This window comes from Canis lupus, chromosome 21, assembly GCF_003254725.2.
Source record: "Canis lupus dingo isolate Sandy chromosome 21, ASM325472v2, whole genome shotgun sequence".
In the NCBI taxonomy this organism is placed as follows: Eukaryota; Metazoa; Chordata; class Mammalia; order Carnivora; family Canidae; genus Canis; species Canis lupus.
Genome location: NC_064263.1, coordinates 41,732,484 through 41,749,187, shown reverse-complemented (window position 1 = coordinate 41,749,187; position 16,704 = coordinate 41,732,484). Strand labels below are relative to the sequence as shown.

Here is a 16,704-nt window from a genome sequence, read left to right as displayed (position 1 = left end):
TCCAAATCTCTTGAAGTTCTTTCACATCACCTTCTCCTCTGTGTGCAAAATCTCTCTCTGCTTCCCTTTTAGAACAAGTGCACATGTGATTGCATTTGGGCCCACTTGGATGATCCAGAATAATCTCCCCACCTTGAAATCCTTAACATAATCACATCTGCAAAGACCATCCCCCCATTATTGTTCTGCCATATAAGGTAACATTCACAGATTCTAGGGATTAGGAGACATCTTTTGGCCATTTGCAGCCTACCAACTGAGCATTTACTCTGTGCTATTTTCTACCTGTGTCTCTATACCTGCATGCATCTCCTTCCACAAGGGGAACATGCAGCAGGGAAAGAATCTGGGACTGCAAGTCAGGAAATCTGAGTTTGTTAGGTGTTTGTTTGTTTGGGGTTTTTTTTGTTTTGTTCTTGTTTTTTAGATAGGGAGAGAAAAAGGGAGGGGGAGGGGCCGAGGGAGAGGGATAGAATCCCTGCGGCCTGGGGTTCAATCTCATGACCCTGAGATCATGACCTGAGCTGAAATCAAGAGTCAGACCCTTAACTGACAGAGCCACCATGTGCCCTGGGAAAACAGGTTCTTTAACACACCAGCACGAGTGCCATTACCTTCCTATTCGGTCCCCAGGGCAGACATTGCTAACTGATCACAGCACTGGTTTTTGCCAAACCCCTGAACTCAGAGCCCTCAATGCAATGTTGCAGAAAGTCAAAGTGAATTGAAAGCTATTTGTCACCCCTACCTTGAACCCTCAGTCTTCTCGTGTGTAAAATGGGAGTACCTTTCTGCACATCTACTTTCTAAGGGCAGCCTAAGGATCAAATGACATAATGGGTGGGAAAGCACTTATAAATGCTTAAAGTAAGTGACTAAAAGAGATATGTCCCCAACAGGAACTCATGGGGAGAGTGTCAAAGCAGCCTTGCCTAGAAAGGTAGAGGGCTCTCAGTGCAAGGAGATTATGATGGTCAGGTTCAAGAGTAGTGAGGATAGATGATCATTCTTCTTTTTCATCCAATAAAATAGCATAAGCAAACACAGCCTATGCATTCAGTAAGGATAGCTTTAAAATAACATCACCAAGCACATAAATCTTACACTAGTGTCTCCTTGGCTCACAATAGCCGTCTGGTATGTGTCAGCCTAAAGTCAGGGCTATATACTTACTAGGCATCCAGCACCACCAACTGTTTTCAAATTATATCAACCCTTCCAGGGTTGTACCCTTCCAGAAAGTTTTCCCTGATATATGGCAGAAGGGGGTCTCTCCCAACTCCACATACATTTTTGTCATTTTGCATATGCATTTTAAGGTCCCCTTAGATGGAGAAAGGGACAATTCATTCTTGTCTGCATAGATGTTTCATGGGCTCTTGCCAAAAAGCTTTTAAGTGAAGACCCTAAATCCCCAACCAGAACATCAAAGTGTCTCTTCTTCCTTTCCACTTTTGGAGTCAGAAAACTACCTCTAGGGATCCCTGGGTGGCGCAGCGGTTTGGCGCCTGCCTTTGGCCCGGGGCGCGATCCTGGAGACCCAGGATCGAATCCCATGTCGGGCTCCCGGTGCATGGGGCCTGCTTCTCCCTCTGCCTGTGTCTCTGCCACTCTCTCTCTCTCTCTGTGTGTGACTATCATAAATAAATAAAAATTTAAAAGAAAAAAGAAAACTACCTCTAAACATTTTGGTCACCGCTTCAGATGCCAGGTCTAGCTGGCCTGCCTTCCCTGGGATCTGGCTGTAGGCTTTATTCTGCTTACAGCCCAGCCACGTGATCTTGACAAGGTCTGAGACTCAGTTTGCTCTTCTATAAAATGAGAAAGGTGTGGAACACTGCCCTCCCTGCCTCTCAGGGTTGACTAAGAAGACAGGCTTTGTTGCATACAGACTGGTTCAAATCCCAGCTCATTTATATTTACATCCCAGGTGGGAACTTGGGAAAGTTGCTAAACCTCGATGAGCCAGTTCTTTTCACCTGTGAAATGGGAATGCCTACCTTCTAGGACTATTAGTGAGAATAATACCTGTTTAATGCCTAGCGCAGTACTTGACATCTAATAAGTGTTCAACACATGTTAGCAAGGGTTGTTATTTTAAAGAAACTGCTTCAGTTGGAAGATAGGTGTTGTCAAAGTAGAGATACAGTTAGGCAGAAGAGAGGCATCTAGGGCTAGGCAGGAGCAGGCAGGTCTAGGAAGGGGGATCTTAAGTCTGAAGTTCAAGATCAGGCAGGTTGTGTTGAAGTAATTGTAATGGTAACAATCGACACCCATGATGGAATTGTCCTAGGCATTGGCAACTCTCTTCCCATTCCCCTTACCCTCCACTCAAGATTCCAGGTGTTTCTGGGACCCAGCCTGATAGGAATTGAGAATATGTGAAACATGGTTATCAAGTACACGGTGAAGATCTCAACTGGATCTTGTAAGCAAGGACTTGTTCTTAGGAGCTAAACAGGACCCTGTTTATACTCGTGGAAGTCCAGCACTAAGGCAGCAATCCCCTGGTGAAAGTGAGGCCACAGCATGTCTACCTGGATGTTTCCTAGAGGTAAGTGTTCTAACAGAAGACGGTGATATTTTACAGATGAAGAAATCAAGACTCAGAGATGTTAAATGACTTGCCTAAAGGTCACACAACCCTTAAGTGGCAGAGCCATCCATTGTCTCCAGGTCTTTTGAGGTCTCACCCTTGGCTTTCTCTGCTACATGATGCTATCCTGCGATTCCAGGAGAGAAATGGGTAGACCCGCTTCACTTTCTCCCCTTTCTGAGCATTTTCTGTCTCTATTGGATTTACTGCTTTGATATCACTGGTCAGTAGTATGTCTGCGGGAGAGCCTCATCTCACCCTGCAAATCTTTTCCTCCTGAGAGTCCTTACAGCTTACCTGGAACCTGAGAGAAGAGGGGAGCAGTTTGGGGGCTGATTGAAAAATTGAGAGTTACATTGCTGGAGATGTATAAATTGGTATGTGTTTTCTAGAGAGGTGGTAGCAATATGTACCAAAATCTTAACAATATGGATATGCTTTGATTCAGCAATTCCACTACTAGAAATTTATCCTGAGGAAATAATCCAACAAGTATATAAAAATACAAACAAATGCAAAAAAAAAAAAAAAAAAAGAAAGAAAGAAAAGAAAAGAAATAGAAAGCAAGGTCTAAAAGGTCCTAGTAAGGGATTAGGCAAAGGTAGCATATCTGTACAATGAAATACTATATAATCATTCAAAGGGATAATGTTGCATTATATTTATTGTTACGAAAATAAACAATATGACCAACCAAAAAATAAGCCATATGGGTAGTGTGATCTCATCTTTTGTAAATAAATTATATTCGTGTGTGTATATACATTATGATCTCTCCTGATTGGCATTCAACCACTTAGCTGACTCCCCACTTGAGTCAGCCCTTCCCTTCCACCTGAAAAGCCCTAGGACTGATGCCCAGATTGACTGAAGGTTCTGGATGGAAGGCTGTGCCTTTTTATTCCCCACTTGTGCTCCCACTAGACAGCTCACATCATCAGCAAGTGCCAGTTTTATGGTTTTCTAGCCTCTTTATTTTAATGTCCTTGTTACTAGAATTTCATAGTTAAATATTATGTAAATTGAAAAAACTGAGTGAAAGCAGAAAAAAAGATCCTTTAAAAAACTGAACGGAACGCTTTGAAGAATTCAACCACTCTTGTAGTAATGTAGTTACAACGGATTGGCAGGGTGGAGTAGGGGGGGTCAGAAAAATTCAAGATTCTGCTCTCAGAATGCTTTCTTCTTCAAAGAGGCCAAAACAGAAATTCGGAGACACCAACCATCGTGGTGTCTATAGAAGAAAGACAAAGGCGATAGTAACATAAAAGGCTATATTAAAACATTGATACATTTGAAGCTAAAATAAAAGATTTAAAGGATGTATATATCTTGGGGCTAATTATCATTCATTATTTCAACTAACTTTTTTGCTTAACCCACTAAGCAATGTCTCAACAATATCAGATAAAAAGACTTCTGGTACATAGGTCTAGAAAAAGGAAGGATATAATGATATATCTGGAAGATTATAGTGAGATTATGGTTATTTTTACTCCTGTGCTTTTCTACACTTTAAAATATAAAAGTACCTCTTGTTTAAAAATCAGAAAATACCATAAAGCCATCACTATCTGGAGAAAGGAAAACAGAAGGAAGAACTTCAGGATGAGGATGAGGGAATGATGTGCTGATGCTGACAGAGTGCCCTGGGGAGACCCCCCGTCTGTCTTCCTCTGATGACTGGAGCTGGTAGGATTATTTTGCTATAAATCATGATAGTGATCATGAGTGACTCCTTGGTTTCACCCTATCCCGAGGGTCAGGTTGACATCAGCACTTGGACATCCCAATACACTTAATTACCATGGGAAGGGGGCGCAGGGACTACTCCAGCAGAGCAGGTCTGGGGAGGAGAGATGGGACATCCCCAGGTGACACAAGCCAGGTTGGGGGTGGGGGGCACATGAATAAGCCAGATCAGAATCACTATGCAAAACGGAGGGCAACAGTCCTGAGCATCTCAAGTTACTGTCATTCACAGAGGTTACAGCAAGTTGCTTAACATGCAGCCTTGCACAAAGATGAGCTCAACTTCCTTATATATGAAAAAGCCCAACAGCTTCATCTTTATTTTTTTTATAAATATTATGTTCTTTCCATAGAAACTTTTAACTAATTCTTCATTCTTGACTTATAGAAATATTTGTTGAAAATCAAACTCTGACTATGTTAATATTAAAAGGGAACCCACAGGACCCCAAATGGCATTACCTAGGCCAAGTTACCAAACCGGGGCTTAAGACTTAATTGCACTTTTAAGCTCTTCCAGAAATGTAGTCTTAACCAGTCAGTCAGGAATTTTCTGGCCAGCACCAACACGATAACCTGTCACATGGGCCCTCTCTATCCCCAAAATGAAGATGAGATAATCTCACCTATGAGGACACATTGGACCCCAGATGGAGATGATCTCATCTGAAATATTCCTTTTTCTGTTTACGACGTCCTTGTCCTGCTTTAGAAAACCTTCTCCTTTCGGTAGCCCTTTGGAGTTCCCCTCTACTTGCTGGATGGGGTGCTCTCTAGTTCATGAACTGTTTAGTAAAGCCAATTAGATCTTCAAGTTTACTGAGTTGAATTTTGTTTTGTTTTGTTTTATCAATAACTGATTTCAAAATTACAATAAAGTCTTTCAAAGTCTTGCATTAAAAATATTTTATTTATTTATGAGAGATACACAGAGAGAGAAGCAGAGTCACAGGCAGAGGGAGAAGCAGGCTCCCTGCAGGGAGCCTGACGTGGGACTCAATCTGGGGACCCTAGAATCACACCCCGAGTTGAATCCTTGAGCCACCCAGGCATCCCTAAAGTCTTGCATTTTAAAAGAACAGCCACCATCAAATGGGAACAAAAATGTGTTCTCTTTCCAACACCTCTGCATAATACACTCTGCTCCAGCGCTGGCAAGGCCCGGACCATGGGACAGACAAAAAGAAACCCTGACAGGTTTGCCGTCCTGCCCTTGCCAATAGGATTCTTCATTGTGCAAGGAAATTCTGGGGGGGTGGAATTTAGCAGCTGCTCAAAGAGAAAAGATTCAGGGCTGTTCTTGGAATGGGTGCTCAAGGCAGGGGTCACACACAAGCACACTGAAGTCCTCCTTGCTCGCGGTCCAGCTGTGACTGGCGCAGGCCTGCCCGTGCCCAGAGGAGCGGGGCGGAGGTGGAGATCACCCGCCCTTCCAGCCTGCTCTTAGGAGTGCAGGCACTTCGCAGTCTGGGATGAGAGCTGCAATTGCAATCCCATTCCAGGCACTATTAGGTGAGTTAACTTCACTCTGATGCTGAGCAATGGGCTTTGGGGTGAGCCAGACTGAGATTCACATCCTGGCTCTACCACACATGAGTTCTTTAACACAGATTTTTAAAACCAATTCAAATAGAGGGGGTGTTGGAGGGCACTTGTGCTAAAATTCAGTTAATATGTCATTTTATGTAACTTAATGTCCCTGGAGTTGACACGCAGAGCAAGTGCTGAGTCCAATGCATGAAGGGCACGCACCCTCTTTCTATCCTATGCACACACATAAAATCAATGTAACCCGTTAGACTCAAACAAAAGCATCACTTTTTAAATCTTTCTGAATCAACCTAACTCTTGCTCAGCTCCCACTGCCTGGTTGGCAGAGTCAGGAGGTAGAATCTTGGCCTTTTGGAAGGTTGTGCCCTGTTGCTTGTGACTGTGCATGCATTTTGAACTTGCACAGTCCAGGAATTCTGAGGAGGCAGCTTGATTCTCACACAGCCATGCAGACGCTGACGACCAAGCCAGTGTGTGTGTGGTGCATTTCAGGGCAGTGGCTTTACTAGTGGCACTGGTACCATCTCAGGCACTCTTGGCCACTGGGCCTCATGTGGCTCTAAGGGCATAGTGTCCTATGATTAGTACTTGGGCAGCCCTGTAGCCCTCCTCACTGTTAAAAATCCTGCTACCTACAGGGAGGTGGGGAGAGGGGGTGTGAGGGCTTCCCAGCCTTCCAGTTATCCTGATCCTGTATTCCCAGCTCCCCCAGGCTGGGCCAACACTCCTCTTACTTTGGTTGCTCAAAGCCTCTACCCTCTCTGATGGACCCAGCTACCTGCCCCCTACATCTCAGAGCTGAAACAGAAAAGCCATCACCTCCCCAGAACCATCCAGGTCAGAGGAGCCCAGAACTGAGAACAGAATCCCCAAAGGTACTTACTAGGAGGAGAAAGGAAAGTTTAACTACCCCCCACACTTTTATTTCAAACTTCTTTCTTTCTCTCTGTTTCCTCTTAGCACAACTGAAAGGATGACATAAATTAATTTCTCTATAACTCAGTGTCTTTTTAATGAGAAAACCCTGTGGCAAATCCTCCAATAGAGTAAAAACATCCTCTAAAGATTTGGTTCATAGTCACCTCCCAATATAGTTGCTTTGCAGCTAGTTTTTTTGGTAAGTGGCAAAACCAATAAAGTAAACACGATGGTCACATGATACTTAAAAATTTTTGGAGGCAACATCGGCTTTGAAGTCAGTGGCCGTAGTTTTGATTCCAATTCCATCACTTACCAGTGTGTGATCTTGGGCAAGTCACTCCATCTTCCTGAGCTAGACGGCAAATATCGAAAAGGCAGTTACCACGTGCTTACCTTTGTATCGGTACATAGAATGTGTCGGATAAATGAGTAAGCTAAAACCACTTAGTACAAGCTAGATATTTAGTAAGTATGAGGTTCCTTTGCCTCTTCCTTCCCAGTCCGTTTTTCACCTTTTTATTTTGAAATAGTTACAGACTCACAAGAAGTTCCAAAAATAGTATAGAGAGGTCTCACGTACCCATCACCCAACTACCTGCTGTGGTGACATTTTACATGCCTGTAAAGCACTACCAAGTGACTGGCATGATAGCTTCACCAGTTTCTGCAATGCACCTTTCTTTTGGTCTGTCTTTGCATTTGTATAATTTGTAGAACAACCGCCAAAGCAAGACCCAGAACTGCCCATCGCCACAAAACAGCTGTTTAATGTTTCCCCTAATGGTCATATTCCTCTTCCCATCCCAAGCCCCTGGCACCCACTTATCTCTTCTCCACAATCTGAGAGTGTTTTATAAATGAAATTATACAATATCTAACCTTTTAAGATTGGCTCTTTCCACTCAGCATAACACCTTTAAGATATATCCAGGTGGTTGCATGTATCAATAACTCATTCCTTTTTATTTCTGGGGAGGGTTCCAGGGTGTGGAGGTGCCACAGGGTGTGGTGGTGCCACCACAAGGTGTTTAACCTTCACCCCCTTGAAGGCCACCTGGCTTGTTTCCAGTTTGTGGCTACTGCAGATAAAGCTGCTATGACCGTTTGTGGGTAAGACATTGTGTGTGAACACATTCTGTGAACATTTTATCTGAAACATGTTTGTCTGGAAAAAATGCACTATGATGAACATTTTGTGTGAATGTAAATTCTAATGGTTCTGAAATAAATGTCCAGGAATGGGAATCATAGGTCATATAGCAAGTGTATGTTAAACTTTTAAAGAAATTGCCTACTTCCTGAGTGGCTATACCATTTTTACATGCCCACCAAGGACATAGGCAAGATCTGGTTTCTCCACATCCTTGCCAGCATTTGTTTTATCAATATTCTTTATTTTAGCCATTCTAATGGGTAGTAGAATCTTATTGTGGCTTTAATTTGCATTTCCTGGATAATCAGTGATGTTGAAGATCTTTTCATGTGTTTATTAGCCATCTATAGATCTTCTCTAGTGAAGGGTCCAAGTCCTTTGTTCATTTTCTAATTGGATTATTTTCTTACCATTGAGTTGAGAAAGATCTTCATTCTGAAAACTAGTCTTTTGTCAGATAAGTAATTTGCAGGTGTTTTCTCCCAGTAGATACTTATCATCTCATGTCTCAACCAAATCTTTCACAAAGCAAAGGGTTTGAATTCTAATAAAATCCAGTTACTTATTCTTTTCTTTCATGGGCTATGCATCTTGGACCTCTTCTCCTATCAGCTCATGAAGATTTTGCTCCTATGTTCTCTTCTAAGAGTGTTACGGTGTTACATTTTACACTTAGGTCTATGATCCACTCTGAGTTTATTTTGTACAAGGTGTGAGGTGTAGGTCAAGGTTCATTTTATCAGCTATTAATGTTCTATTTGTTTCTATCAAGTGAGATAACAGCACCAGATTCTGGAGTCATAGAAGTAAGATGATATCCAGGGAAATGGAATATCTGAACATAATCCCCTGCAGAAGATTAATTACCCCAATAAGCTTGATGCTATAGCAGCCAAACACTTCACCACTGAGTCTTCAGAAACCGTGTTGTGCAACTAAATGCCGTTCATACTGGATCCCTGAGGAGAGTCCTGCTGCCTCTTGCATCACAGCCTGGGGCATGTTTCTGTTTGAAGCAGGAAGTAAGCATTCCTGTTTGCAAATTCCTGTTGCACATGATAACATATTATGTGTAAGGACAGGAAAGGGCGTGTCTTATAGAAACATGGTCCCAAAGGTGGAAAGGGCCCAAAGTAGGAAATCCCTTCTATAGTCTCTTGGAAAGGATGACCCTTCATTCAACAAATATATACGGACAGAGCAGCTACTATGTGTTAGGAACTAGACAAGAAAGATGCAGAGTGAAAAAAACAGATATGGTTCCCTCCCTCAGGTGGGGAAGAGGAGGGGAGTATAGGTGATTATACATACATACACAATTCTGTATGCCAAAAGCTAGTGGACGGATGCAGAGGTAATATGTGGCAGAGACATCTAATCTAGACCTGGGGAGGGTGGGGGAGTGGTAGGAATAAAGAAGAGTCTTCCAAGTGAGGAGGAGCAGCACATGCAAAGGCCCAGAGGTGGGAATGAGGGTGCTGGGGCATGGATCCAAAGCATCCAGTATTGCTAGTGTGTAAAGTGCAAGGGGGAAAGCACAAGGGATGAAGCTGCTATGTCAGACCACGAAGGGCTTTCCAAGTCATAGTAAGGGATCCAGTCATTTCATGAGGATAACAGGAATCCACTGGGAGGAGTATAACAGGGGAGTAATGGATACACATCTGTAATTTAGAAGTCACACTCTGACAACATGAAGGCAGGTAGCTGACTGAGGCATTGGTTAGAAGACTGTTGGAAGAGGTGATGAGACCAGAATGGGGGCAGTGGAGAATGTTCCATGTGTTTACATCAGAGTAGGATCTGAGGCTTAAGGGCTGGAGATGAAGCTTTAAAGATTGCTCTGAGAAATGAGGGGAAAGAGTTGTATGGAGAAACAGAGGTAAGTGGCTGAGTTGAAGATCAGTTGGGGAGGAAACTTTATGTAGGCACTCCGAGCAGGGAGAGCGAACTTATTATTCCCTCCCCCTTAAGCCTCTTCCATGTTGAACAGTCCTGCTTCAGCAGGACTCTGCTTCCCTATAACTTTCCTGTCCTGGCCCTACTTCAGCCCTGAGGGGCCACACAGAAGGAGTCCATCTTCACTAGTCGATGTTAGCCTTTGACCATTTTAAAGATGTGGGTCACATTCTCTCAAGCTTTCTTTTCTTTCCTTTTTAAAAGATTTTATTTATTTATTTATTTATTTATTTATTTATTTATTTAAGATAAAATGAGAGAGAAAGAGAGCACAAGCGGGGGTGGAAGGGTCGAGAGAGAGAGGGAGAAGCAGATTCCCTGCTGAGTAGGTTGCCTGACACAGGCCTTGATACCAGGCCCCTGGGACCATGACCTGAGCCAAAGCCAGACATTTGACCGACTGAGCCACCCAGGCACCCATCAAGATTTCTATTCTCCTAGAAGAAGAGAAATCGTGCCTAGTTCTTACAACCGCTTCCCATTTGGCAGCGGTTCTCAACCCTTCCTCTTCCTGGTAATCCTTCTACCTCCAGCCTTTTATCTAATAATGTGGTATCTACACTCTGGATAGAGTCTGGTCAGCCAGAAAACAATAAGCATTGCCTTCTGGAGCCTGGACACTACCCCTGGCATCCCCACATACTTCTGCCCTTGTAGGGAAAGTTGCCTCCCTTCCTTGGACATTTGAGCCGATATCCCCTGGTGAGATCTGTGGTCACCATGGGCATTGGGGCCAGCTCAGCTCAGAGCCTCAGCTGGGGAACAGGTTTAATGAGCTCCTCACTGGCTCACCTCCAACAGCAGGCAAACTGGGTCTGGGAGCACATGACCCAACCTTACCTGGAAATGGATTTTCTCCTCTCCTGAGAAAACAAGACACCAGCAACAATTCACTGACCACATTTAGATGTGTGGCTTAGTGAGGAAAACAGATGTGGGACACCAGCTCTGACTTCAGGAACCACACAGCTTTGTAGGGAAAGAGGATACAGAATGGGCAGTCAGAGAAGACCTTTTACAGAGGAGATGGGGCCACAGCTAGGTCTTAATGGACAGAAGAAAAATCAACTGATGATAAAAATAAGGCAGTGCACTAGGATGGAAAGGAGAAACGCAGAGATCAAAGTATCTAAGATGGACCTGGGGGAAAAAACATACTGTGGTCTAAGTGCAGACTATGTATGTGAACATTGAGAGAAAATACTGCAAAAGTAAGCTGGACCCATGTTGAGATGCCAGCTATAGAAGCTGGGCTTCCTCTAGGACGGTATCTGCCAAAGGCTCTTGAACCAGAGATGGAAATGTTTGAAGTGGCTGATGGTTTGGTTTCTGATCTGGCGAAGCTGGATAGATGAATGCATACTCTGTTGTGACCCAGGAGGACAAAGCTTCATGATATCTAGGGAAGATAAAACCCCTCCATGAAGTGATCCAGGGAATACAGAGAAGCACCTAGCTGGCCTAGAAGATTGCCTTCAGGTAATTTTTCCAATGGCCCTTCCTATGGGGATAAAGACAGAGAGAACAGTAAACTATACATATGAAGGAGACCCATATGTGGGACCCCTTTGCTTACAAATTATTAAGAATTTCAAGGTGGCAACACTAAACCAAACATGAGGCCCTTCTAAGCATAGAATCCTGTGCAACTTTACAGGTTGGATGCCCATGATGTTATCTCTGTCTGAAGACAAAGATGAGGGCAAATTCTTACCCAAATGCATGCAATGGGTATGCAAGTGGTTCCCACATTCAGAAGGCCCACAGGCAGTCATTTCCCTCTCTTTCCTGGGCAGGTGATAACCCAGCATTCTAGCCCAGGCAGTCAACTTATAGCTGTTAGCTTCATGAAAAGAACAGTAGATGAGGACAGGATATCTGAGTTCTAATCCTGGTTTTGCTTCAAGATTGATGTGAGTCATTTTTATACCTTAGTTTTGTGACTTATATTAAGTGTTCAGTAAGTATTGCTTTTCTTTCCTTCCATATAGAAATCCCAATTGTAGGATCTCTACCATATGGCTTCTTGCCAGAGTATTTGAAAGAAGATACAGGTACCAATGATCAGTCTGGGGTTGTAGGAAAATCTCAGTGAAATGCATTTGTATTTCAGAGCAAACTCCTAATACCACTCTGTATCCTAATACCTACAACTTCACTAGAAAAGTCACCTTTAGCCATTCTCTGACAAAGATATAACTTAAGAGACTTCAGGCCTTTCCTTAGCTGTCCTGCAAATTTTCTGTAGAACCACAAGCAACTGATTTCCTCTCCTTATGTCTCAGTTTCCCCTTCTGTAAAATGTGAGAATTGACAAGGTGATCTCCAAAATCCTGGTCCAGCAATTGTCATCACCTGGTGTTGAGATGAACTTATCTGTCTGCATCAATAGAAAGTAGCCTCACTGAGACCAAGAATGATTGCAATCCATCTCTGAATCTCCATTTCCTGGCACAGCACCTTGCACTCAATTATGTGTTGAGCTATCAATGGATGGACAAGATTGCCCAGAGAGAAACTTAAAACGAATGAGCCAAGGAAGTGAAAACAGAGATATAATCAGAAAAAGCAGAATAATGTGCAAAGGGAAGAAAGAGAATCAGGTCAACATTGTATTAAGGGAGATTGAGTACTGGGTGACCAACATTTCAAATAATGCAAAGGAAATATAAAATTTTAGGTTAAAAAAAAAAACACCACGGACAACTGGGTTGCACAGTTGATTAGGTGTCTGACTCTTGATTTTGGCTCAGGTCTGATCTCAGGTGGTGAGATCAAGCCCCGAGTCAGGTTCTGCACAAAGTCTGCTAAGGATTCTCTCTCCCTCTCCCTCTGCCCCTCCTGCTCATGCTCTCTCTCTCTCTCATAAATAAATAAATAAATAAATAAATAAATAAACAAACTCTTTTTAAGGTACCAAACTTCATAATTAAGATGTCATTGGTGTCTTCTGAAAGAATCAGGCAGCCAAAAGTTAAGAAGTGGGTGGATCATGAAGTGTGGACAGCAAGCATAAAGGAGTCAAGAAATTTAGTGGAAGCACAGAGAAAGGTAAGAAGGTCTCTATGCATGTGACATTGAAAGAAGACTTACTGCTTGTTTATTGGCTTCTTCATTTTAGAAAAAAGAGAAGGAGAGAGAGCCAAAATATTTGTTAACCAAGAGGAAGGAGTGAAGGAGAGAGACTAAAGATTTTAGAGAAGGGTAGAAGAGGCCATTGATGGATTGACATCTTGGAGGAGTCTTCTGACTCTCTTCTGAGAGGACTAAAAGCATAACCTCTTCAACTCCACCACCTACACATCTAGCAGATGCATCACCAGGGGCTATAGAGGAAGTCCCAATATCAGGAGGGGGTTGGACAACCCAACTACTAAGAGCCCTTTCCACCAATTCTGTGACCACCGTGTCCATCCATCCTTATGTGCCATGTGACCCACAAGCAGATAATAAGAGACAATTATTGAAAAAAATCTTTGCAATATGGCCCAGTGCCTGAAGTATTTCTTGACCTACCAATGCCAGTAACTGATCAAAAAGGAAAAATGAGCCCCTGGAGACAAACTCTATCTGCTTTGGAATGTGCCCCAACAAGGGATAGTGGCATCACAGGAAAAGAACCAGACTGAGGGTCAGGAGTTTGGATCTAGTCTCTCCTTGTAATTCCCTATGTGCCCTTGTGTTTTTGACACACACTTTCTTCTCTGAGTTGGTTTTTCTTGGAAAACGGGAGGTCAAGATAGGAGATTGACGTATTTATATGTGTTCTGACTCTTGAAAGTTACAGAATCATCCTGAAAGAGTTGGCACTTGCCTCCATGGTTCTTGGGCAGCTCTGTATTCAATGTGGCTTCTGTGATACAAGGAACAAAAGTGAGGCTAGAGTTAGTAAGCCCTCTTTGGCAATTCACAATGACATCACCACAGAGCTCAGAGTATTTCCAACAGCTCCAACAGGAAAATCCACATGCTTGTCAATGACATTCTGGACTTTCTTGTTTGGGCTGTGCCACCAGCGTGACTGAATCCTGTTTAGCAAAAGAAGGGTCATGTCTGTCCATGTGCTGATGACACTAATGAAATTCAGCATTGCCTTGGGGGACTGAGTTCCAGACTGAATTCCAAGTTCTGAGTTCAAAACTTGGTTTGTACTTTGTTGACCAATCTCCACTAGGATTAAAGGGAGGTGGATGTATCTTTGTCATCAAATATATCATGATAATTAGCCATCTGTTAATTCATCTAAAATACATGGTGCAACTGCTTTATTTATTAAATGTATGTGTATTGGATGGATTGATGGATGGATGGATCATGGATGGATGGATAGACTGATGATAGATGAATGGATGGATGGATGGACGGATGGATGGATGGGTTATGGGTGGATGATGGATAATGGATGGGTGATAGATTGATGGATGATGGTTGAGAAGACCCAGGATCTGGTTCACAATATTACTCACCAGATAGGCATATGAGCCAGAATTTTTTCAGTTACAAGTGACAGAAAACTCAATCTAAGTAGTTTAAGAGGAAATTTTTTAAAAGAAATGTGTTGACTTACATATCTGAGAAATTATCAAGAGTAGCAATGTCCCACTTGTCTTGCAGCTCTGGTTTCTTGTGTTTGAGCTTCAACTTTAAATGGTCTTTCCCCCACCTGGTAGCCAGTTTCACAACCAGCAGCTTCACGCTTATATTCTTCTAGCTTTACAATCCCAAAGGAAAGAGTGCCATTCCCCCAAGAGTTCTACAAGAAGTCCTTAAGAGGGTCCTCACTGGCCGATGTTGGGTCACCTAGTCATCCCTGAGCAAATTCTGTGGCCAGGAGGCTGCAGCTCTCTGATTCGCTGGGTCTGAGTCTAGAGGTGATGGCAGCTCCAATGAAACACACAGACTGAGAGAGAAAACAAGGTGGCATTCCCAGAAGAGAAGGGAATGGACACTGGGCAGGCAAAACCCAGGAATATGCCCTCTCACTAGATAACTATGCTCCCCTGATTGTCCTCACCGCACAGGCTTCATGTAATGGGAAAGCCCTTTGACAAGGTGGGCGGCTATTCTTTTCACTCATCATTTATGAGTAACCACCACGGCTCCTCCTCCCTCTTGAAGCCTTCCCCGGCATCTTGGCCTCCAGGTTCCTTCCTTTTCTGATCTAGGCCATGTAACCTTTCATGCCATCCAATGTAACAACTAATCATCAAGTGTATCTGGAGCAGTAAAAAGTACCTAGGATTTCATCAGGCCCAACACGAAATATGGCCATGAATAAGACTCTCTCTCCACGTGGGAAACTCCCAATCTAGTCAGTGATAAATCTCTTTGCATTGTTCTCTAATAGCTCTTGTGTATAAATCTAATCTCTACAACAAACTGCCGGCTCCTTGTGAGCAAGGCCATGCCTCCTCCTTCTCTCAGGTCATTCATATCCCTCCAGGTTGTATCATCCTGAGAGTACCTTCATGGACCCTTGAAGCTCCCATCAGTGAAAAATCTGAATCCTTCCCTGTAAGTCTCCACCTTCGTGCTAAAGGATTCCCATGCTCCCAGCAGCCAGGTCAGTCCTCCTCCTTGATGCCTCATACCACGTGCCTTGCTTCCCACACCATCTCGCTCTGGGGTCCTTGGCCACTGCATCACTGGCACCCTTATCCCCAGCTTAACAGTGTCTTCTGTCTTTGGCTTCTAAAGTCATTGGAGTCGCGTGGCCCTGGCTGTCCTTTGGATCTAGCCATCCGCAAGCTGAGGAAGGAAAGCATCCTTCTCTAGCCTCTGTTGACCATCCTGCAAGGCTAGAAACAGGGTGGCAGCTTCATGATCTGCTGTGTTGGTCACCAAATATGTGCTGAGCATCCACTTCTCTGTGCCCAGAACATGTGCTGAGGAAACTGGTGAACAGGCAGGCAGGGTTCTGCCCTCCAGGATCTCACAGACCAGAAGGAAAGACTGTAGGCCCCTCACCCAACCCTGGGACAGTGAAGCTTCTTGTCATCCGCAGTGATCTCTTCTATCTATTCATTGGAATGGGGATGAAAGGAACTTGGGACAAGTACCACAGTGGCTTGGTTATGGTGCAGGGGACTGCGGAGGGAAGGAGAGGAGTGGCCCTCGTGGGAAACTGCTCAAAACAGTCCTTCTATGTCATTCATCAGTCAGGTCCCTGGACTTAGCATATGGACCCAGACTCATCCCCTCTCCTCCAACTGCCAGGGAGGTGTTGGGGCAGCAGCTGGCCACATGCTGGGGCATCTTAGCTTTGGCTTCAGCCATTCATTTAAGGCAGCCAATCAGGACTCTCCTGGGAGGTTCCTGGACCCCTTGCTTGCACCAGTGTGCCCAAACCTGCAATGGGTACAGTCTGAGACCTTGCTTCTTCCATCACTGAGCACAGGCCTGTGTGCTGGGGATCAGCCTAAAGGACACCTGATGAAAAAGTCTAAAGTGAAATGAAGCAGATCAAATTGAACCAAGCCAAATTGAATGGCCCTCTCTTAGGCACTCACAGACAGAAGGTGATCTTTTAAGAAGGAGGAACATTCCCTGATCCATCTGCTCTTCACTGAATAGCCCTTGAATTCCGTCTGAAAGTGAACATTTCTTTTGCATGTGTCTCTTCTCTCCTTTGAACTCAGAGGTGAAATTGCTCCCAGGATCTCAGTCCCTTTCTCTCTGCCCCCATCTCTTCTTTCTTTTCCTTCCTTCCTTCCTTCCTTCCTTCCTTCCTTCCTTCCTTCCTTCCTTCCTTCTTTTTCTTTTTTTTTTTTAA

The 16,704-nt window shown here is 43.8% G+C and overlaps 1 protein-coding gene across 1 annotated transcript in view; it reads left to right on the top strand.

Annotated features, from left to right (window-relative positions):
* Positions 1 to 2,388: 2,388 nt before the first annotated feature.
* Positions 2,389 to 16,704, top strand: part of MRGPRX2 (MAS related GPR family member X2) — a 30,831-nt gene continuing 16,515 nt past the window's right edge. Inside the window, exons 1-2 of the mRNA XM_049098969.1 lie at positions 2,389 to 2,428; positions 15,280 to 15,495. Of these exons, the coding sequence (XP_048954926.1) occupies positions 2,389 to 2,428; positions 15,280 to 15,495 (256 nt within the window). The remainder of the gene's footprint in view (positions 2,429 to 15,279; positions 15,496 to 16,704) is intronic.